Source organism: Tarenaya hassleriana, unplaced genomic scaffold (assembly GCF_000463585.1).
Source record: "Tarenaya hassleriana unplaced genomic scaffold, ASM46358v1 Cleome90, whole genome shotgun sequence".
Classification (NCBI taxonomy): domain Eukaryota; kingdom Viridiplantae; phylum Streptophyta; class Magnoliopsida; order Brassicales; family Cleomaceae; genus Tarenaya; species Tarenaya hassleriana.
The window spans coordinates 159,608-183,360 of NW_010971390.1; the positions used below are offsets into that span (position 1 = coordinate 159,608).

A 23,753-nucleotide genomic window follows, 5' to 3' on the forward strand; every position below is an offset into this window, starting at 1 on the left:
GGCGGGCCGAGCCAGATGATGGCTTTCCCCTACAGGGTCGTCGACGCCCCCGACCTCTTGCCGCGTATGACGCCCGACAAGGACCATTGGAAAAACCAGATCGCCGGCGAAGGAGACGGCCATGAATTCCCGGGAAAGAAGCAGCGGCTGATGATATCGCCGGTGAAATCGGAGGAGGGTGTGATGTCTCCGACGCAGTCATCCTCGCCGGAGAATTCCGTCGGGTGGGTTGTCCCGACCGAGATGAATGGGCAGTTCGGCGATTTCGAGGGATGTGCTGACATGTACCTTGTCTCGACATCCTCGTCGACCTCGACTTCGTCGACGTTATCGTTGCCGGAGAGCGTAAACGGCGATGACGGCGGCGGAGGGAACATGACGTGGCAGATGAGGTATGGAGAGACGGCGACGTTTGGAGGCGCTGTAGAGTCGAGTCCTCCACCGCTGCCTTATCCATTTTCTTTGTTTGGAAGTGGTTTTTAGCTTTATTCAGTTTTTCACGATTTTTTTTTTATTATCTTCGGTTCTCCGTCTTTTTCTTTTCCTTTTCCTTTTTTTTATAATAATTATTTTTTTTATCTTTGTACTTGTGCAAAAGATAACAAGTGATAGATAGATTGTAGAAAATCAGACATTAATTTCTCCAGTTATGTCTCTCACTGAAATAAGAGGAAAAAAAGCGCAGTCGAACGCTTTACTGCTGGTAACATTTTTCATCGGCTATACATTTTAAATAAAATATATGGGATTATTATTTAAACGACCATAAAAATAATTCTAAAACGCCTGTACGACTCTGATTTTCTTGGCATTAACCATAAAATAAATATCTCGTAATTGAAAAATCCCAAGTAAAAAAGCCAAAAAGAATTAGATCACCAAAAAAACCAAAAATAAATGTATAATTGACAATTCCCAAGTAGATAATAGATATCTCATCAGGTCGGACCAGGACGCGTGTCGACATAAGGAGAGCGAACCGCTTAATGATGGGTCCTACATAAGCAGGTAAAGTTGCCACGTGTACGGTGCATAAAACTCATTGGATTGACAGTAGCAGGAAATAGTATTTCTCTGGAACTCAAGCACACGGCGTTACGGTGGAGTTTCCACTGAGGAACTTCCACGTGATATCTTTTCTATTTCTTTGTTTAATTTAAGGAAATTTAATTAATCATATAATTTTGAGGTTTTATCATACGGATTGACGCTAAATAATTATATATATATATATAAAGGTTTCATATGATTAAAAAAAAATTGAGATGACAAATTGCGTAAATTATAGTTAAATAGAATTACATGTAAAAATAATATAAAATTTTTATATTAATAAAATAATATTTTAAAATTTATCATTAATAATACTAAAGGTCGGGTTTTGTTAAGGGGAAACTAAATATAAAAATATGAAATACGAACAAAAGTAGATATCTCTCGCCAATACGAGGAGGTCATTCTCTTTAGGATTTGGCGAATTAAGGACCATGTTTTGTTGCTAAATTTGTTAATAAAACTTTTAATTCAATCCATATAAAAAAAATGTTATATAATATACTATCCAACACGCGGTTCTTCTACTGCCCGCGTCGCCCGATTGAGTGAATAAATATTTTATTCAACTATATAATTATTCAAAATTGGCTATTGGGTTTGGGGCCTAATAGAATAATGAATTAGTACGTTTTATGTGTTCGATTTTCATTGGAAAAATGTTCTTTGATTATTAACCAAGCAACCTTGTCTCTTATAGGGACTAGAGCTATATATATATATATAGCATAATAAAATATAGGTATATATATAATGTACTATTTTACCAAAAAATAAATAAATAAATAATGTACCATAAATACATCAAGAAAAGGGCAGATGTCCATCTAGAAATCGGCTTTAGAGTTAACAATCTTTAGTTAGTAAATGGAAATTGATCCGAGATGGGATTCGTTTTCCTACATGGGTCCAAATAGTTTATTAAAGTCATTCAAATAAATTTTATATAATAATTATAATTTCGGTCCTACTGAGCTTAAACCACATACGAGATTCTCATTGGATATTATTATTAGTGTGATTTAAGGGGAACGGCATTAATAAAAAAAAAAAATTAAGAAAAGTCATTGCTTAGTGAAAGTAAAATATCAAAAAAGCCCATTTAAAGCCTAATATTTATTTCACTATAATCAGGCTTTAGGCCCAACAAAAATCTAAATTGGGCCTTGATTGTTCTAGATATCATATGCAACCAAAATTAAACTCAATATATTGATTTCTTTTCATCATTCCATATTTAAAATTAAAAACATAGTGAATTATAATTTTTAAAAACAAAATTAATCAAATATCAACCTAAAAAAAATAAAAAAAATGAATAGCATAAAATTTTAAATAAATATTTTTAATAAAATGAACTTGTATTAAAAAAATGGAACTTTCATTGGATGAATATAATTTTTACGAAATAAAAAATAAGAAATTGAAAAAAAAACTTATACCCCAAATATTAAATATGTAAGGGTATATGTCCAAAGCCTAGTCCTCGTGTTTCTTAGGTTGTTTTTCCCTTCTCCAAAGCAAAATTTATTCTATATTTGGATGAAATAAGATTTTGAATATTATAAACAGAAATTAGCACAACTCGAATAAGGTTGGGAGGAAAGAAGATGATTAAGTGCACACCTAGATTACGAATTACAATTATATCTGAAATTTAGCGAAATAATAACATTCACCTTACTCATAATTCCAAGAGAGAGAGAGACGGAGCTAAAAATTAACAAATTAGAGAAAATACTAAACCTTTTGTAATTATATTAAAGTGTAAAATAATATTAAAAACTAAATTGCACTTTGCCTAGTTTATTTAAAAAAAAAAATACTCATTACTAATTTACATAAAAAAATACTCATTACTAATTTACAGAAAAAAAAGAATTATACATACTTCCCCACTTTGAAGAAATAATTTAGTAAAATATAAATGTATGTGGGGGTACTTGCACGCGTTTTTCAATGTAAATATTAATTATAATCATTGGCTAACGGTAGTTATTAATCTTGCGAAAATTCCAATAGAAGGACATGAATCGAAATAAATTACACAACATGCCACTGGCCAACCTAATATATAAACACGGATACCTCCCTGCCCTAATTCTCGTCATCCGCAATGCGGATTCACTCCATCACTTTGCATCTCTTCGCATAAGCTTTTTAAAGAGCTTGGTTTTTTTCACTAAGTGTTCGTTTCAGAACCTACGTCTCTCTCTCTCTCAAGTACGAAAAAAGAGAGAGAAAGAAATCTTTTGATGTTTTTCATGGACTACTCCAAAGAAACAGAAGGCAAGAGTCCATGGTCCGTATAATTTCTCAGACAACATGACCGAACCACCACCAAGATCGCCGACGACAAGGTGCATATGGGTTCCCGGACCGGTCATTGTCGGAGCCGGACCGTCTGGACTCGGGGTGGCGGCCTGTCTGAAAGCCAAAGGAGTTCCGAGTTTGATTCTCGAGCATTCCAATTGCATTGCTTCGCTCTGGCATTTCAAAACGTACGACCGCCTCCGTCTTCACCTCCCGAAGCAATTCTGCGAGCTTCCATTGGTGCCCTTCCCTTCAAACTTCCCAACATACCCTTCAAAGCAACAGTTCCTCTCGTATCTTCACTCCTATGCTGACCCGTTTGGCCTCGAATCGGTCCTTAACAGGACAGTGGTCAAGGCAGAATTTGACCGGCGACGTGGGTTTTGGAGGGTGAAGGCGGTGATGGGGCCGAAGAAAGAGGAGACGAAGTATTTTTCCCGGTGGTTGGTGGCAGCGACGGGGGAGAATGCGGAGGAGGTATTGCCGGAGATTCAAGGAATGGACGGTTTCAATGGAACAGTGATTCACGCGAGATCTTATAAGAGTGGTGAAACGTTTAGGGATAAGAAGGTTTTGGTTGTCGGATGTGGAAATTCCGGCATGGAGGTTTTCTTAGATCTTTGCAACTTCAACGCTCTCGCCTCTCTCGTGGTTCGCAACTCGGTATAAGCGAAAACAATCATGGATTCAATCCTTACTTTCTGGAAAGAGAGCCACCATATATATATATATATACATGTTCGATGTTTTTAGGTTTTTCTTTTCTGAAACTTTTAGTTACGACCTATGGGTTCAATTAGGTAACCGACAAACTCGTTTTGGTTCAGTTTATATATAAATTAGAGGATCTTAATTAGGGTATGTTTGTTGGTTTGTTGATTTTCTTTTGTGATTTTAACCAATTGGTTTTACATATTTTTCACTATAGTGCTACTTATCGGAGGAAATACACACGATGAGGAGAACTCGGACGTGGACAAAGCTGGTACCAATCACTTTGGGCTGCCTAATCTCCTTAACGATGGCCCAACTTTGGATGGAGTGGGCCTTGAAGCCCAAAACACATCATTGCTTTGATTAATCCCACCGACTCTTACTGGAGCAATCACCGACGAAAATCCTCTACCATGATCGAAGATATTACGCTGCGAGATTCTCTTTCTTCTCATTTCCTTTGTTGATTATCTCAATTTCCATGAAATACCTTTGTTTCCTTTTACTGTGCTTCCTCTTTCTTTCTCTGATTTTGTATATATGTGGAACATAAGGTTTTTGAATAAATAAGTCTCAAAAGTTTCATTGATCAAATTCTGAAATCAATCTCTTTTCCTATATGGTATCAAAGCGTTGATCCGAAGTTTTTCGATCTCTTAGTCTCCTAATTTTTTGTTTTGTTTTTTGATTTCATGGATACCTCCTCAGCACCACGACTGATCCCGATTCAGTTCACAGGAAACAACTATGGGATTTGGTCCAAGGCTGCCAAGACGACTTTGTGCAGTAAGGCTCTCTGGACTCACATCAAGCTTCCAGCCCCCAAGACTGTCACGACCGACGATGGATCTGTTACGGAGGTCCCTAAAACAGCGGCTGAAGAGATTGCATGGTTCCAAGAGGACCATTGGTGTTGTCTCTACTCCACAGCTCTCTGGAAGCATCGATTCTGTCAACTTATATCCACAAAGACACTGCCAAAGATCTATGGGATACTTTAGAAGGCGTTTATGGCAATCTCTCAAACTCGAGCAGGATTTATGAGATCAAAAAGTCTCTGCACGCCATCCACCAAAGTGGTCAACCATTCAACAAACTCCTCGGCGACCTCAGCGCTCTCTGGGCTGAGCTAGATGAGCTCCGACTGGTCTGCACAGACTCTGCAGTCAGCACTCAGCGGAATGAACATGACAAAGTTTACACACTTCTTCTCTCACTTGACGGCACCTATGGAGACTTGGTCCACCATGTTCTGCGACAATCAGAACTTCCGTATCTCAATGAGGTGTGCATGCTCATTAAACGGGAAGAGGCAGGCCGAAACCTCTTCCAAGGTAAGCCCGAACTTGCTCATTTCAGAAAAACATCCTTTCCTTCAAAGGAGAGGCCTTCTTTTTTCTGTGAGCATTGTAAGAAGGCAGGTCACACCAAAGCAGAGTGTTGGGTTCTTCACCCACACCTTCGCCCGTAGAAGTTTCGGGATCCTGGCAATCAGGTTCGAGATCGGGCTCTGGCAACACCACCACATGACATGTTCTCTGATGCAGAGTACAAAACTCTGAAGCAGCTCATCCAATCTGCTTCCGAGTCTGGTAATATTTCTCATACTGCATCTCCTTTACATTCCTCTGTTGTTGTTGACTCGGGGGCTACAAATCATATGTTTCATGATTCAAAACTATTTTCTTCCTTGGAACAACGTCATGGCGTTGTGTCTGTAGCTAATGGTATTAGCTCTCCCATTTGTGGTCAGGGCACGGTTCGCATCTTTGACAGGAATATCAATGCCCTTTACGTGCCAGATTTTAAAATCAATCTATTATCCATTCCGAAGCTAACGTCTGATCTAAACTGTAAGGCTATTTTCGATGCTAATGAAGTGGTTTTTCAGGATACTAAGTCGGGAGCAATTTTGGTAAAGGAACTCTCAAGAACAACCTTTATCTCCTTGATCGCTCGAACTTTCATTCCGAAGTAGCACTTTCTTCTATTTGGCATGCACGCTTAGGTCATCCACACTTTCAAGTTATGCATTTAATTTTCCCGCATGAGACTATGTCCAATGAACATTGCGAGGCAAACAATGTCATTTATATTTTCCAGTATCACAGACAGTTTATGATCATTGTTTTGAGTTTATTCACTCGGACGTTTGGACGACTCCTTGTTATTCGCGTGATAATAACAAATATTTTGTGACATTTATTGATGATAAATCTAAATTCACTTGGCTTACTTTGCTTAAATCCAAGAAGGATGTCTTTGTTGCTTTCAAACATTTTTATGCTTATGTGACTAACCACTTTGATGCCAAGATACAAATCTTTAGGTCTGACAATGGAAGAGAATTTCTCAGCCACCACTTTCAGTCATTCATCTCTGAACATGGTATCCAACTAGGGGTGGACAATTCGGTTCGGGAATTTAGTCCCGAACCGTACCGAACCGATTAATTCGGGAACGGTTCGGTTCGGTATTATATAAAAATACCGAACGGTACAAGATTTAAGATACCGAACGGTTCGGAAATGGTTCGGTTCGGTTCGGGAAATACCGAACGGTATTTCGGTATTTTTATTTTTTAATTAAAAAATATTTAATATTAATAATTAATTATGATAATTTAGTGTATTAATAAATTATTTACGTCATGTATTTAGATTTATGTTTATTTTATTTATTAATAATAATTAATAGTGATATTTATTTTGTTTAGCATTATCAAAGTTCAATAAATTATTTATTTTTATTAATTTTGATTATATTTAATAGTAAGTTGTCTATATTTTACTTTATAAATATTTTATTTTTATCTTTTTTTATTTATTTTTTTATATTACAGATATTTTATTTTATTGGTAAAAAAAGATTGATTTCTACATATATAATATGATTTTTAAAACGTAATTTAAAGTTTTGATCATATTTATAGAAAATTTCAAAATTATTATGTTAAATTTCTTTACGGTTACATCAAATTTAAAATTTTTATTTTGTTGTCTAAATTATTATGTTGGATTTTTTTATTTTTATACTATATGAATTATATGAACCGTTCCGAACCGTTCCGAACCGTTTTTATTTCGGTTCTTATTTGGTACTTATTTATTAGTACCGTTCCGTCCCGAACCGTCATAATACCGAACCGAACCGAACCGAACCGAATAATATACGGTACTAATTTGGTACAAATTTTATAATACCGAATAAACCGTTCCCGAACCGAACCGTTAAAATTTTGAACCGAATCCCGAAACGCTCACCCCTATATCCAACATCAAACAACATGTCCACACACGTCGCAACAAAATGGTGTGGCCGAGAGGAAGAATCGTCACCTTATGGATATGGCTCGGACTATCATGTTCCATCGACATGTTCCTAAACGTTTTTGGAGTGACGCGGTTACTATGGCATGCTACCTTATCAACCGATTGCCTATAAAGAATCTCTCTGACAAGTCTCCATTCGAAGTTCTAAATCAACATCTTCCACCTTTGAATCACTTACGGGTATTTGGATGTGTATGTTTTGTTTTGATTCCAGATTCCAAACGGGACAAGCTGGAACCGAGGAGCCTTAAGTGCATGTTCGCTGGATACTCCGCCGATCAGAAAGGCTTCAAGTGCTTTCACCCCGAGTCTCGACGTATCTACGTCTCCCGCGATGTTTGATTTGACGAGAGCAAGGGATATTTTGCTCCTTCTGATTCGCTTGACTTGGAATCTTTGACAGCTTATTCACCAAGCTATGATTCCACCCTTCTTCATATTCTAGATTCTGTTCGTCGACAGAATGCCTCTCACTCCCCTCCTACTGCATCGTTGGATTCTGGAAATCAGCCTGTACCAGCTGCAACACACTCCGTTCCACCTGTCACCCTTGAGTTCCGCCCGAGCTAGCTGCGATTGACCCATGTGCACCGACCGTGGCCGACCCTGTTGTTGTTATGCAGGTTCTTGAGCCCCTCGACCCTCCTGTTGGCTGTCCACCCCGCTCCCGAGGATGCTCTCATGGTCGAACCTGGTGCTGTCATGCAGGCCCCTGAGCCTCCTATGCCTCGTCGGAGTGTTCGTCTACAGCAGAAAGCACTGCTGCAAATTCAGCAGGGTGCGCCGGATCGTGTTCATACTGCAGTAACCTATCCCCTTCATGATTATTACTCTATTTCCAATGTTTTTGACCATGAACAGGCTTTCCTTAGCCAAGTTGATCTTGGCTTCGAACCGGCAACGTATGAAGAAGCCAAGGACCATGAGGTTTGGCAGATTGCAATGTCGGATGAACTGGCTGCCTTGGAGAAAAACAAGACGTGGGAACCAGCTATTCTTCCGAAGGACAAAAGAGCGGCTTTAAGATCAAATATAGGAGTAACGGAAGCATCGAATGCCATAAGGCTCGCCTTGTCGCCAAGGGTTTTACACAAACATACGGGGAAGATTATACGGAGACCTTTGCACCCGTGGCTAAATTATCTACTGTTCGTGTTATTTTTTCCCTTGCTACTAATCTCAATTGGTGTCTTTGGCAGATGGACGTTAAAAATGCTTTTCTTCAGGGGGAACTCGATGAAGAGCTCTACATGAAACCTCCTCCGGGTTATCATCTTGCACATGGTACCGTGTGTAAGCTCAAGAAGTCTATATATGGTTTGAAACAATCTCCTCGTGCTTCGTACCAAAAGCTTCATGATGCCCTTCTTGCCTTTGGCTTCTCTCGTAGTAATGTTGATCACTCTCTTTTCTTCCGTATGTGTGATGGTGGTATTGTTATCTTACTTATTTATGTGGATGATATTATTTTGACTGGTGATTCTATTCAAGATATAGATGCTACTAAAGTTTACTTGCAGGACACGTTTGATATCAAAGACCTCGGAGAGCTGAAATACTTTCCTGGAATCGAAGTCTCTCGTTCCGACAATGGTCTATTCCTCTCTCAACGGAAATACACATTGGACCTACTACAAGATACGGGAAAGATAGGGGCTAAGCCAGCAAGAACACTTCTAGAAACTAACTACAAGGATGCATCAGATTCATCGCCCTTTTTGGACACCGAACGTTTCTGGCGAGTGGTAGGTAAGTTGATTTATCTTACCCTTACGAGACCTGACTTAAGTTTTGCGGTGCATCAGGTGAGTCAATGGATGCATGCACCTACCGTTCACACTGGCATATGGTGGAGCGTATTCTATGTTATCTGAAAGGCTCGCCAGGCAAAGGGATTTGGATGCACAAAAACAACCATACCGAAATTGTTGGCTACTGTGATGCGGATTGGGCTGGAGACAAAGGTGATCTCAAGTCTACCATGGGCTACTGCACCTTCGGTTGAGGGAATCTTGTCACTTGGCGAAGCAAAAAACAAACGGTGGTAGCGCGGTCGAGTGCCGAGGCAGAGTATCGTGCCATGGCTAACACAACATCTGAGATCATTTGGCTCAAGACACTCTTAGGCGAACTCGGACGTGACTCAACATCTCCAATTACTCTTCATTGTGACAACCAAGCCGCGATTCACATTGCTACCAACCCGGTCTTCCATGAACGCACGAAGCACATCGAAGTTGACTACCACTTCGTCCGCGAGAAAGTTCTACAAGATATCATTTCATTGAGCTACATGAAGAGTTGTGACCAATTGGCGGATATTTTCACCAAGGCTACCTCAACCTACGTGTTGCATTGTCTCGTTGGCAAGCTCGACATGTACGATCTCTACACGCCTAGCTTGAGGGGGAATATTGGAGGAAATACACACGATGAGGAGAACTCAGACATGGACAAAGCTGGTACCAATCACTTTGGGCTGTCTAATCTCCTTAACGATGGCCCAACTTTGGATGGAGTGGGCCTTGAAGCCCAAAACACATCATTGCATTGATTAATCCCACTGACTCTCACTGGAGCAATCACCGACGAAAATCCTCAGCCATGATCGAAGATATTACGCTGCGAGATTCTCTTTCTTCTCATTTCCTTTGTTGATTATCTCAATTTCCATGAAATACCTTTGTTTCCTTTTACTGTGTCTTCGTCTTCTTCCTATTTCTTGCTCTGATTTTGTATATATGTGGAGCAGAAGGTTTTTGAATAAATAAGTCTCAAAAGTTTCATTGATCAAATTCTGAAATCAATCTCTTTTCCTATACTACTTTGTGGTGATCTTATTCCATGTTCCTTTTTGCTCTTTCGCTTTCTCATTTTTGTTCGCGGATACAGTAATCATATAAGATCATTTGAATCAATTCTTGTTCTTGTACCAACCAGTTTTTCTTTCCCGACAAATAAAAATCTTTTCTTTATTACTCTTTTCGCCCTCTATAGACTAATCCAGTTCCAAAACATGGCGCAGGTTCATGTTTGCCGCAAGAAATTCTCGGTAGATCGACGTTCCGGCTGTCCATATGGCTGCTTAAGTGGTTACCGATGCAAGTGGTAGATCGGTTCTTGCTAATAGTGTCTAGGTTGATAATTGGAGACACAACTCAATTAGGCCTAATCCGACCCAAACTCGGTCCTCTCGAACTCAAGAACAAATCCGAAAGACTCCTGTTTTGGATGTGGGCACTCTCGCCAAAATCAGAAGTGGACACATCAAGGTTAAACATGATGAACAACCTAATTTTAACACTAAAAAAAGCGAGCAATATATGTATTCATGTGTGAAGTCATGCATACAAATCTAACTTCTTTTTTTTATGCATTGGGGAATCCCGACTGCTATCCTTCGGGCATGCTGACCGGATAAACCCCAAGCCCACGCGCATGATCCTGCAACACACGCGTGGGTGGTAAATCAGTCCGGAGGCTGGCAGACGAGCAGATCAGAGGAAGTGAGGCGATGGGGAATCGAACCCCCACCTCATGGGTTTTATCCCATGCTCCCAACCACCTGATCTGGGAGTTTCCCCCATACAAGTCTAACTTGAATATAAGTATACGTACATGAGCAAATGTTTCAACAAGTATAAGATATTGATCTAACTTGGGTAGCTCAACCGGAAAACGTTTGTTCTGTCTCGAGTTCGAGCCTCAAATTGAAGAGGGGAGTATAATTCCAATCAGATGGCTTACTTCCAATTTTGGGATTAGTCTGAATCTTGACTCATGATACCCGATTATAAAAAAAAATGATGGCTGGTGCTTGCTTGGAGTGAAAACGCTGATTATAACAGGGAAGAAATGATGGCTGGCCTGCTAATAACAATATGCGATATATATATATATATATATCTAAGTTTTGGTGGATTACATCGCGTAAGAGCAAGTCGTCGGATTCGAGCATGTGGATGATATGACCCATCTTAGGGCGCTTGTTAGCGTCGGGATCCACACAACGAAGAGCCACCAGCAAGGCCCTTTTCATGGCCTTTGGGGAAGGACCCTCTTCCATTTTCGGATCCCCCATGAAACCGCATAATGCGCCAAAATTCTTATAGTCTCCTTAATTCCTCTCGTGTAGGTTGTTTTCGAATTTATTGCTCTACTTTTGTTCTTTTTGTCAATATCTTTATTATTTTCCTTTATGAGCCGACAATTTGAAACCATATTCTAATCTTTTATTGTATATATGATTCACATTGGATCGACGAGTGAAAATCCTTTCCCATGACTAAACTATACTCAAGAAATAAATATGGTAGAATTAGGGTAAACGTCCATATATTCCGTTTTCTACGGGTGTGTATGATGATCATTAATTCCATGAATTAGTTTTTGTCACGGAGTTAGGTTTAATATAATATAACGTAATTCCTTATATGGTCTAAATTCTAATTAACCAACATCATGCTATTGTAATATACTAACCAAACTTCAGAATTGGATCCAAATCAACCGGTGAAAAGGAGACGAAAAACGCTTGTTTCGTTCGAATTTGAACCTCAAATTTGAAAGAGGGGTGTATATTTCAAATCACATCGCTAACTTCCAATCTTGAGATTAGTCTGGATCTTGATCCAGAACATTCAGTTATAAAAAAAAACTTCGGAATTGGGGATTATTAACAAATGTAACATTAATATATTAGGTTTCCTTTGAGTATGTTTTTAACTTCATATGCATCATTATCACGTGTAAAACAATTTTAAATTTAGAAAATAATAAATAGACAAAATATACTTATTTATTAGGCCCGTGTATAAGCTAGGGTTAGAAATTAATATGAAACATCAGCCGACATGACGATGTTTTCCAACATTGTTTTGGGAGATTAAGAGTATGATGAATTGTTATATGAGATAAGTGGTATAAGCAAAATCAAAGCATGATTAATAAAAGACTAAATTCCAAAATGGTCCATAGGCGGATCCAGAAACGTTTTCCATTGGGGTATTCATAAAAAATTATATATAAAAATTAGTCAAATTTAATAAGAAAATAGATTAAAAAAAGTGAGATAGTTGAAAATGGAGGTACATCGTTCTCTTTTTATTAAAATTTATAAAAATCTTAACTTAAATTTTTTATAAAAAAAAAATTGACTACGGGGCACGTGCCCCCACTCCCTTATACATAGGTCCGCCCCTGGTCCATAGGGAACGTGCATGTTACGAGTAATGCGTTGTGTTGCGAGGTTCGATTGGACCCTCGCTGCATGCCATGCTTATTCCGTACGGTTTCACGTGCATACATGGACCAATTCCCATTATATAATGTATTTCATTTTCTTTTGGGTTATTACAGTTAATTTTAATTTACAGCTTTTATTACCCGTGGTCCATTACTTGTTTTTATCTTGGTTACTAGGCAGCATTAATAGCCAACTCCAATTATATGTCATCCATAACAATGTCGTATAATACTAGTACGTACTATTTATTAGATTGTTAGTTAATTAATCATGATTTGCATGTATATAGTGTATACTACAATTCAAGTAGGGGTGTCAATCGAATCGACCACTCAATTTCTTCTTTATAAAGTGATTTTTATTTTTTTTAATCAAACTTTCGAATCGATCCGGAACTTGATTTGAATCCGACCCAAATTGAATATTTTTAGACCGATATATTTAGATCCGAAGTCCGATATTTTTCTAGTGGGTTCGGACTGAGATTCGGATTTCGGACCAAAATTGGTACCCTAAATTCAAGCATTTACTATGCGGGCTTAGGGCCATAACCTATATATACACATTTTGATTATCAGATTATACATTGTTGTCTTGTTCCGATGAGCTGTCCGATTTAATTTCACTTTGATTGATCCTCTTATAGGATTCATATTATATCCAATGGAAAAAAAAATTGCAAGTTGAACTTGTTTCAATGATTAGAAAGCATAACTCAACTCCTCACGCGTTTAGGGTTTTCAATGGAAAAAAAAAAGTGTTTATCTAACATGGTGGGTAAATCATTATATCTTTTGAATATAAAATATTTAGAGGGTTTATTGCAACCCAAAAAACTGAATGTCATTAATGCAAAATACATTATGAAGTATACAAAGAAAAAGAAGAGAACCCCTCAATGGTCTCCTCTCCTTATAATGCCAAAGGCAATGGAGACAAAAAAAAAAGGAATCTTTGAGATGGATATTCTTTTCAAAAGAATCTTTTATTCAATTTCACATAAAAGTATCATGTTGGCCCTCACCCTTTTTTTTTACCATGTGGGAAAAAAAACCACCACATGATCCCACCAAAACCACAACAATGAGGGGGCAAGTGGTGACAATGTAGAAATAAATAAGCTTTCCAACCATATTGCATTGTAGAATCTCATATATCTATCTATAGATATGCAGTAGATGGGTATATGTGAAAGATTGGAATTTTCAATCAAAGGGCATGGGAATTGGTTCTCCATGTATCAGGTAGCTAGTTCCCAATGATCACAGGTTAAAAGAAAGGTTGCATTCACAAGAAGAGTGGACTCCCTACAAACATATGAGGGTGTCTCTCTCACAGATCAACACTCCATTTCAAGTTCAATGGCCTGTGGCCAGTCACAGTTGAAGCAGAAACAACCAGAAGAAACCCTAATCCGTGGAGATGGACTCAATACTCGAATCAAGCCTTCTTCTTTTTCGATTTGAGAATCACAAACCCGATAAATATGCAGAGGAAGGAGAGGAGAACCACACCTGCAAATACGGGTATCAGAATTGCATACTCTTGGGGCAAGAAATACTTGTGGATGAAGTGATCGCTATCTACAAACGGCTGCAAAGATTACACAGAAGAAACGAGATTGCATCAGACAACCGACAGACGATGAAAGGGTTATTCGAAAAACGAATGTTCATCGTCGTAAAGCAATATGGTTGAGGGGTGTGTGGGGTTCTCACCAGGATGATGACCCAGAAAGTATAGTAAGTGAATATGGATAAGCTGATGGAAGACAATAGAAACCCGACTGCCCGATCAGCTAATTCCATTTTTGTATCCGATACTTGAAGCAACACTCAGTTGATCTGAGAACCAGAGATTATCTGAGACACCCACTGAGAGAAACAATCAAACGGGGAAGTGATATATGAATCCAAGGAAACAAAATATGCCGAGATGAAGTTTCAAACGCGGCTAAAACACAAACTCCGACCACATTGATATCATTTCGAGGTTCTGAATTCAGAATCCGGATTGATCTAGACCTTAAATCCTGACCTTTCATGTCAAAATCAGGCAAAAGAAAGACGCATACGAGATTTCTAAACGGTCGAGCAGCAACATCGATCATAAAAGCACATAAACAAGAATGCAGCAACCTTCATCACTGTAAAAGCAATTATGATGGTAATAGTAACTTCTTCCACATGTAGCATCACTAAAGGGTTCTAGTTCTACAAACAGATCCTTTTCCTTGCTTTACGAGTGGAACACAGACAAGAAAATCATCCATGATCCTGATCCAGAATCAAGAAGAAGCCTCATCCAATTATATGAATAGACGCTGGCGCAATTGTGTTAATGTTGCAAATGAATCGGAGTCTGGAGATTACGAAGTATGAAGCTAAAACAAGTAAAACCACACACATGGGCCAATCGATGCCTATCCAATTCAACGATTACAACACTACAAAACCTAATTTCTGTACAAAAAATCCCAAAAAATCTTAACTTTATTTCAGGGGTCTTCTAAATTCACGGTTATTTTCATCAACAAAAGGAAACCCAGATCTGAAAAAACAAAGCGCCAAAAAAATGAAAGTGCTGAGAGAAGAATGAGAAGAGTTTTTTACCGGTAGACGGCGACGGTGGTCGCAGCGGCGGAGGGATTTAGAGGAGAGAGAGAGATCAGAGTTCAGCGATTTATGTTTCCTCAATTAAAAATTTAATATTGATATCCAAAAAGTATCAAATTAATCCATTAAGCATATTGGGCTTATGAACATATTGGGCTATTATGGGTCGGTCCAATTTTATTTGGATTTAAATTCTTGCAAACCATTTCACTGTTGTATGCTTGATTTATGCGGTTTGTTTGTTCTTCTTTCTTCCTTATCAGGGGTGCCAATTAAACCCGAACCCCTAAACTTTTATTTGTATGTTATATATATATTTTAGAGCAGTTTGGTTAATATATATACTAAAATTAAATATTATTTTTTTTTCTAAAATCATAAATATATTATATATATTATTGAATGATTTGATTAGATTTTAGTTTGATTTATATATATATATATATATGAAAATATTTTATGAGTTTAATTTTGATTTTTAAATTTTATATCAATTTTCTTTCTATATTTTTTATTATACCAAATATCATCTCTTTTATATTATATATAGGGATAATTCCATTTAAAATCCTGTACTTTTCTCTCGTCTCAATTTAAACCCTGTACTTTTTTTTAATCCAAAAAAACATTGTACTTTTAAAAATTGGCAATTAAAACTCTATACTTTTAAAAATTAGCAAATAAAACCCTGAACGAAAAACAATATTATTTAATGCTGACATGGCATCCTAGCCATCTGCCACATCATCAATCCCTAATATTTAATAATATTAATTAATATAAAATAAAAATAAAATTTTAAAAATTATATATATTCATAAAATTATACACATATATAAACATGTTTATAAAAATTTTAAAATTATATACATATATAAATATATTTATATATACATATATACATATATATACATATGATACATATATATCTATATATGTGTATAATTATTATATGTTTTATATGTATGTGTTATATATGTATTTTTCCCTAAAAAACATTATATATATATGTATGATTTTTAGGAAAAAAAATCATATATCACACATACATAAAACATATTTATATATATATCTATATAATACATATATATATATATGTATATATAAATATGTTTTATATGTATGTGTGATATATACATGCTTTTCTAAAAATCATATATATATATATGTGGACATATGCATGATTTTTAGAAAAAAAATACATATACCACATATGCATATAAAACATATATATATATATGTATTATATATATGTGTGTATATATATAAATATGTTTATATATGTGTATATATGTATATCATTTCATTATATATGTATGTGTATAATTTTTAAAATTTTATTTTTATTTTTATTATTTTATTTTTATTTTATATTAATTAATATTATTAAATATTAGGGATTGATGATGTGGCAGATGACTAGGATGCCATGTCAGCATTAAATAATATATTTTTTCGTTCAGGGTTTTATTTGCAAATTTTTAAAAGTATAGAGTTTTAATTGCCAATTTTTAAAAGTACAATGTTTTTTTGGATCAAAAAAAAGTACAGGGTTTAAATTGCGACGAGAGAAAAGTACAGGGTTTTAAATGGAATTATCCCTTATATATATATATATTAAAAATATTAGATAAATTTATATATTTTAAAGTTTACATGATCATTTTTTAGATTTAAAAGTTTTTAATTGTAATTGATGAAAATGTAAATTTGCTATTATTTATTTTTAAAAAAAATGCTAAATAACTCAATATTATTATTATTATACATTAATATTTATTTTTTTATTAAATAGAAAAAACCCGAAACTCGATCTGAATCACCCGAAACCCTATAGGATTGGGCTCTAGTCCACATACCTAGAAACACCTAGACCCGAATCAAACTCACCCAGAAACCTGCTAGACCCACCCATTTTACACAGTTATCCATAAATGTAGATCATTGATAATTTAGTGTTGCTTGGGATTTGAATATACCAGTAATGGAGAAATCGGCCTCATAATACAAAATTACACTCCATGTCCATGTGAATTTTTTGCATTTCCGAGTTAATTTACAATGTAAGTGTTATTTTTCAATAATGAACAACATCATTAGTTTTTTTTTGGATAAAATGTGCTTGTTGTATTCCTTACGGCAAAAAATTATCAAATCTGTTACAAAAGTTGAAATAGATATACAAAATCTAAGGGATCCATGCGTAAGTGTTTGAACAAAACTTCAGTAGTAACTAGCTAATTCGATACCACAATTGTAGCATTTCATTCATGCTTGTAAATCTCGGTTTCTGCAAGGAGAAATCTCGGATTTCATTATTAGTTAATTCATTGAACAAATGACAATGAAACATTAACACAATCACACGAAACCGACAAGGCCAAATAAAATTTTCAGACATGAACTCCCTAAGAATCTCAAGAACAAACCATCAAACACGACCATGTCTTTTTTTTTTTTTTTTTGGTTAAAACACGACCATGTCAAACTCTCTAATCAGCAAGAAAAACTAATCAATCATGAGAGAGAGTCGTTACACAGAACTAAACTCGCAATTAGAGTTTTTAACGGCGGCTCGATCCAACCACCGTCTTCCTCCGCCGTGAATGGACGGCGGTTATCGGCGGCTCGAGCTGGGGGACCAAGAAGAACTCAGAGTACATCTCCATGAAGAACTGTTCGACGATATCGATATAAGCAGGACAACGCAGACGAGAATAGTAATGCAGAAACTCTTGAACATCTGAAACATGATCTGTATCGGTCATTACACCGATCACTGTCTCTAACTCCTTCAGCTTCTCTCGAACGATCTGAATCTTGGGTTTGGAGTAGAGTGTTTTCTGTTCATGGTCTGGTCTTCCCTGTTGCTTGGGAGTTGCAGGAGTTCTGGGTTTTGCAAGAAGCTGCTTATTGCGCAATGACGATGATGATGATGGCGGTGATGGTGATGATGGGATGATGATGTTTGGGTTATGGGCTTTGCTGTTGTTGTTGTAGAATGTGAGGTCTTTGCATGGTTTAGTAGTAATGGAGGTGTCGTTAGGGCTTTTGGGTAGTTTTTGGTAGCCATTGGAGAAGAATGACTTGAAGTTTTCTAGGGTTTTTTGGAAGAACCTTCTTGTGTTGGTTATGGAGCTTCTAAACACCATCTTCCCTTCTTCTTCTTCTTCTTTGTAGATTGAGAGAGATAGATTTCTCTTATTGTTTCTGTCTTCTTCTTGGAGTTTGGTGGTTTGTCTACGTAAAGCTTTTGCCTCTACCAACAAGTGATGTGGATTGTGGAAGGATATATATATATATATATATGTGTGTGTGTGTGTATAAATATATATTATATGGAATTGAACATATGGATGAAGAATAAAATCCTATGTTTAAACCTTTTTTCTCTCTCTATATATAAAAGATTAAAACTTGGTTTAACTTAATACAAGCCTAAACCGGACGACAAACATGGTCTAAAATGGCGCCTTAATTATTGTTTAATTATTAGTTAATTAACAAAAAAGAAAGAACCGGTAATATATGAGGATACAAGCTATTGTTATTTTGAAACATACATTTTTTGGGGAAACTACATTTAGTTATTAATTAATTGACAGAAGTTTTTCTTTTTTTTCAAACATTTAAAAATTTTTGTTATAAATGAAAGCAAACAGAGTCTTAATCAAATTCGACTAATCACTTTTGTTAATAATGACTAATTAATAACAATTAACAATCTGTCACCATGATTGTTTTCATCTTTGGATGGTTACCTTTTTGGTCTTGAGACGCTCCGTTCTGTCCGTTTGTTCACTTCCTTGGATGCCACGAGGATTTAAAATTTCACACATAATATTATATACATGAAAATTGCAACATTAATACATTATTGTAAATCCGAATCATATAAATTAATTAATATCTCCCAAAACAGACATGTTATCTATAATACAAAAGATAGAAAAATAGGATTTCGATTTGGTTGATTAAAAATTTTGAAAAAGCCAAGTTAAAATTACTTTTGCTTCGGCTTTTATTTGATAAAATCTCTTTTTTTTAAAAAAAAAAAAATTCGGAATATACAATCATCAGTGTTCATTTGATGTTTTGGATAAGAAAGAAATCTTATAATAGAATATCAATAAGTAAATGTGTTCTAGAGTTTATAGTTACCTGTTCATTAGGGCCATTATCAAAAATATCCTTACTTTGCTATTTATACTTCAAGATCTACCTTTGTGACCATGTGACAAATGTGACCGAAATATAGTGTGGTTACATATTGATCTCATTGTTCATAACGTTAAATTTATGATATTTTAATCAAATGATTAGTAAGATATACAAGGTATGAACATAATGAATTAGTGTGATCACCATAAATTTAACGTTATAATCGATAAAATCAAAATGTGACCACACTATATTTCGGTTACATTGGTCACATGATCACAAAGATAGGTGTTGAAGTAGAAATAACAAATTAAGGGTATTTTTTATATAATGCATGTTCATTACGTCTTCTTTTAATTTATTGAATTTTTTTATTCGACTTTTATTTTTCTTAAAAAACACAAGGGGGAGTATCTTTGCTTTACATCTACTTTTGGAGAATGGAGTAAGATTGTTGAATCCGCAAAAGTCTATTTTTGATCGATCAATTTTACCAATTTTATATACATTAAGATCCAATATATAAAAATCCTAAAGAAACGAATATATATATACACACTACATTAAAATAATATAAATTTAAAATAAAGATTTTACAGAAAATAATACAAAACTTTATATAAATTAGGAGATTTATCTCAAAAACTAACTCCCAAAAAGTGGATCACTGATTATACTAGGATACATAGAGGGAAGAAGCATGCATATAATTGAAGGGATTTGAGACTTCCAACATACATTATATATATACATATATATATATATATATATATATATATATATTCTCGATAATTAGCAACATTTGGATAGAAAAGTACCAAAACAATATTGCTCGCTACCAAAAAACGTTTCAGACAAAGAACAAAGAATATGATATAATGTCATCACCAAAGAGATGATGAGACCATTATCTTAAAAACCAAACCTCTCTCGAGTCTCTTCACAAGATTCCTGAGGGTGGAGGAGGAACATAACTAGAGGCCCTCCTGCAGAATTCCCGAAGATCAGCTCTATATCCTCCAGTGAAACCATGAACTGGGTTTGCTTCAGTCTGGTTGTTCATCTTCATGTGCAGTAGCTTCGCCAGTTCCTTGGAGCTGAAGTCATCGAGACCCTTCTGCAGAACCCCTCGTTTGATGCAATCACTCGTTACATTTGCTCACTTTCCCCCGTGTCCATTAACAACATTATCTCTTCTAGGGCTTCTAGACCATAGTCTGTGTCATCACCTTGCCTTCCGCATGGGGGATTTACCGGTATGCTTCATCCATAAACATTATCCCTCCTTCGGCTTCTTGGATCTGTTTACAAGCGTAAAGATTCAGTTTTCTTCAAGCTAATCTCTCTGGATAATTTGTCTGAATGAAATTGTCACCTTTTTCCTGGTCTTTGTCCCTGTGTGACGGACAAATTCACCGACCAAATCTGTGCGTCGCACTTCTGTTACCTTATCGGTCGGTAAAAGTCCAACCATGTGAAGCAACTTTCCTAGAACTCGAGTTTTTTTTACCATGGTTTTAGCCCTAGAGCTCTACTGTTTTTCTTGTGTAAAATCATCCCTTTAGCCCATTTCCTGATGTGGATGCACCTTCAACTCACTTAACCCGACAATATTCGATAACTCGTTCTCAAGTAGATGCATTTTAGATTTTGTCTCACCACAAGCTACTATGGCTCGTTTTTCTTTCTCTCAATTTGTTACTTCCTGGTCCTTGAGGTAGATGGTCTAATGGACTCATAGCTTCCTGCAAATGAGAAATCCCAAGGTCATCACTCTCAAGTATATAGGTAACTAGTAGAGAAGATAACCGGTTTAATCCTGTAAAACTTGGTTTGGTTCGGTATAACATATCGAAGTTGTATAAACACCCTTAATTACATTTGAATCAATACAACACAGAACATTTCATATTCCATTTTTTTTCCGAATTCTCTCTAGACTTCAAAAGTAACTAAAAAAAGACAACCACCAAAATCATCGAGAGAGAGAACGTGCATTGCCTTTTGCACTTCAATCAGCATTTTCTCGAGCAGTGTTTCAACAGTTGAGATGCCTTTGGGAGCTTACTGAGTACCAAACAGCAAGGTGTAACGGTGTCATACCGTTCTGTGCAAAAGAAACCGATCCAAAGAGGCTTATGCATCGATTATTCTCTTCTTAAGCTCAACATCTAAAACCGAAACTCGTGTACTGAAAAAAAGGAAGATATAAACAAAGAAAAGGGAACATACACTTGGTTTGGCTTGACAAGAGCACCAAATCCATGGACAAGAAGCAGGTTTGCAGCTTCATTGCATCAGTTCTTGGCTGCCATGTCCAATGGAGCTTCACCATACTGAAGAACATCGGTCAATCAAGCGAAATACTTGACGATATATCGACCTCGCCATTACAGGCAGAAACATGAAACGGTGTCTGGAGACGTCTGCATTCAAATCAAACCAGTTGCAGCAAACATAGTGAAAAGGACAAAACTCTTGCCAACAGAATGCTTTACTGAGCACATAGATATGGTTTCTCTCAAATTCAGGCAGAATCTACGGGAAACCAAGAATCTGGACAGGAAATTTTCCAGATGGATTTCTACAACACGCCATATCTATAAGTCAGAATCATTTCTGAAAGCATGCGATTCACATTGCCGGAAAACTCAAGCTTTACGACCAGTTTCCAAACCTCAAGCTACACCAAAGACAAATTACCCGATTCTAACCCAACCCTAAGCTCGAATCGTTACAAATTCGACAAAACAAACCACAAAAACCAAACTTTTCGGATTCCCATTTCACGCCGAGCAATCCACAGGATAGATGTTTAAACAAACCCAGGAGGAAAGGAACTTCGAGAAATGCAGCGAATGCGAGAGATTTCACAAAGGGATTACGCTCGTTGAGAAGAGAAGGGCTGTCTTTAAGCATCCTACGCAAGCCCAGGAGGTCGCCGGACTGAGCACGGCCGTGGATTGTGGTGGGTCTGGCCAATCTCAGCCGTTGATCTCCTCCTCTGTTCATCTTCGGACCTCCTTCAACACCCATGGAAAAAAAACCCTTCCTTTTCAGACAAAAAAAAATATGGGTTTCAAAGGATTTCCCCCCTCTCGTTCGGTTCGGTTCTCAAAATGGTTTCCGTACGTTTGAAATTACCGGTTTACCCTCTGCGGGCTGGTGGACCAAAATTATCATCACACGAAATAATTACAAATCAGAATAATAAACTATGTGACATCAAAATTGGAAATTTTCTTATGGTAATGAATTTTAAATACACATTTATTTTTTGTATGATCTGTTATCTTTCGTCGTTTAATTTTTGTATTCCGTTGATTTTGTTTAGCTACCTTTTTTTTTATGGTAATTCACATGAACATCGTGCTTTTGGCCGTCCCATATTTTTCTTATGTCATTGATTTGTGATATTTTATATATTTTATTATTATCTCTATTTTCTTTTCAAATGCATAAGTATATGACAAAATAGTATTTGTAAATTATATAAATATATGCAGTGGTTCGAATTTGGCTGGAAAGGCTCAATCTAGACCGCCAGTGAAGATGGAATCCATCACATGCTCTTTCCACTGGTGGTGGCGTTTCGGAAAACGGTTCGGGTTTGGGACGGAATTAATCGGTTCGGTTCTTTCGGTTTTACAAAATAGGTACCAATCGGGTTTTTTTATTGTATTCGGTTCGGTTCGGTTTCGGTATCGGTTCGGTTCGGTTCGGTTCCGGATTTTATTAAAAAATGATAGATTTTCTTTAAAAATATTCGGTTTTTCGGGATTTTTAAAGTTCGGTTCAGTTCGGTTCGGTTCTAGAAAAATTCGGTTCTCTAAAAATGGTACCGTTCGGGAAATAATAACGGTTTCGGATCGGAAAAAATACCGTTTTAACGGTTCGGTTCGGTCCGGTTATGAAGAACCGAACCGGAACGCCCAACCCTACTTTTCACTAACTTAAGCTTCAAGTTTATGTCATGGTTGCTTTTTTTATAATCACTGCATTAGCTATTTAGCTTGTAGTCACACGATTAAATGTACCACCTCCTCCCCACTAGTAGAATTTATAAAGCAATATGTATATCTGGAGATAATATCAAATCCCACGATTGTAGCTTTCCTTTGTTTCATTAGGGTTCCATCCCTAACTCCAATGTTTGTATATAAACTCTAGCAATATAATATGAAAGTGTGCCGCTTTACACAATTACAAAATCTCTTCTTCAACCCTTATATGGTATCAGAGCACAAGGTGTTAACACACGCTCGATCCAATCTGAGAAGCCATGGCAGCCCATACCACCAACACTCCTCAAGCCGAGCA

At 36.5% G+C, this 23,753-nt stretch overlaps 5 protein-coding genes, 1 long non-coding RNA gene and 1 pseudogene across 8 annotated transcripts in view; 4 read left to right on the forward strand and 3 right to left on the reverse strand.

Moving 5' to 3' along the window:
• The window catches only part of LOC104804588 (heat stress transcription factor C-1-like), a 2,127-nt gene extending 1,425 nt beyond the window's left edge, over nucleotides 1–702 (forward strand). The window contains exon 3 of the mRNA XM_010528903.2: nucleotides 16–702. Within this exon, the coding sequence (XP_010527205.1) occupies nucleotides 16–483 (468 nt within the window). The 3' untranslated portion in view covers nucleotides 484–702. The remainder of the gene's footprint in view (nucleotides 1–15) is intronic.
• Nucleotides 703–3,178: 2,476 nt separating this feature from the next.
• Nucleotides 3,179–14,369, forward strand: LOC104804648 (annotated as a pseudogene).
• Nucleotides 8,754–9,286, forward strand: LOC109116279 (uncharacterized mitochondrial protein AtMg00810-like). The gene is made up of 3 exons (XM_019201427.1): nucleotides 8,754–8,801; nucleotides 8,933–9,157; nucleotides 9,218–9,286. The coding sequence occupies exons 1-3, from the start codon at nucleotides 8,769–8,771 to the stop codon at nucleotides 9,284–9,286; spliced, it is 327 nt and encodes a 108-aa protein (XP_019056972.1). The 5' UTR covers nucleotides 8,754–8,768.
• Nucleotides 9,293–10,168, forward strand: LOC104804587. The gene has a single exon (XM_010528901.2). It carries the CDS (start codon nucleotides 9,493–9,495, stop codon nucleotides 9,964–9,966), a length of 474 nt encoding a protein of 157 aa, XP_010527203.1. The 5' UTR covers nucleotides 9,293–9,492; the 3' UTR covers nucleotides 9,967–10,168.
• On the reverse strand, nucleotides 13,843–15,359 carry LOC104804589 (dolichol phosphate-mannose biosynthesis regulatory protein-like). Of its 3 annotated transcripts, none has more exons than XM_019201428.1 (3): nucleotides 15,270–15,359; nucleotides 14,376–14,531; nucleotides 13,843–14,250 (listed from the first exon to the last, which is right to left on the reverse strand). In XM_019201428.1, the coding sequence occupies exons 2-3, from the start codon at nucleotides 14,463–14,465 to the stop codon at nucleotides 14,098–14,100; spliced, it is 243 nt and encodes an 80-aa protein (XP_019056973.1). In that variant the 5' UTR covers nucleotides 14,466–14,531; nucleotides 15,270–15,359; the 3' UTR covers nucleotides 13,843–14,097. The 3 variants fall into 3 exon arrangements, with proteins under 3 accessions (XP_019056973.1, XP_019056974.1, XP_019056975.1); XM_019201429.1 differs by having other exon boundaries at nucleotides 14,376–14,519; nucleotides 15,270–15,349; XM_019201430.1 differs by having other exon boundaries at nucleotides 14,376–14,501; nucleotides 15,270–15,341.
• A 2,201-nt stretch (nucleotides 15,360–17,560) lies between these two features.
• Nucleotides 17,561–18,443, reverse strand: LOC104804590. The gene has a single exon (XM_010528904.2). The coding sequence runs from the start codon at nucleotides 18,422–18,424 to the stop codon at nucleotides 17,837–17,839; it is 588 nt and encodes a 195-aa protein (XP_010527206.1). The 5' UTR covers nucleotides 18,425–18,443; the 3' UTR covers nucleotides 17,561–17,836.
• A 1,770-nt stretch (nucleotides 18,444–20,213) lies between these two features.
• On the reverse strand, nucleotides 20,214–22,523 carry LOC104804591. The gene is made up of 3 exons (XR_770364.1): nucleotides 21,666–22,523; nucleotides 20,809–21,178; nucleotides 20,214–20,734 (listed from the first exon to the last, which is right to left on the reverse strand). It is a non-coding gene; the product is annotated as an uncharacterized LOC104804591 (long non-coding RNA).
• Nucleotides 22,524–23,753: the final 1,230 nt, after the last annotated feature.

Bases quoted from the DNA above. Each gene is read 5' to 3' on its own strand.
- LOC109116279 (XM_019201427.1), top strand. From the start codon at position 8,769: ATGATGCCCTTCTTGCCTTTGGCTTCTCTCGTA. The intron at 8,802-8,932 runs GTAATGTTGATC...GTTTACTTGCAG, and splicing joins TGCCTTTGGCTTCTCTCGTA to GACACGTTTGATATCAAAGA. The intron at 9,158-9,217 runs GTAGGTAAGTTG...GCGGTGCATCAG, and splicing joins CCGAACGTTTCTGGCGAGTG to GTGAGTCAATGGATGCATGC.
- LOC104804587 (XM_010528901.2), top strand. From the start codon at position 9,493: ATGGCTAACACAACATCTGAGATCATTTGGCTCAAGACACTCTTAGGC.
- LOC104804589 (XM_019201428.1), bottom strand. From the start codon at position 14,465: ATGGAATTAGCTGATCGGGCAGTCGGGTTTCTATTGTCTTCCATCAGC. The intron at 14,251-14,375 runs GTGAGAACCCCA...TAATCTTTGCAG, and splicing joins CTTTCTGGGTCATCATCCTG to CCGTTTGTAGATAGCGATCA.
- LOC104804590 (XM_010528904.2), bottom strand. From the start codon at position 18,424: ATGGTGTTTAGAAGCTCCATAACCAACACAAGAAGGTTCTTCCAAAAA.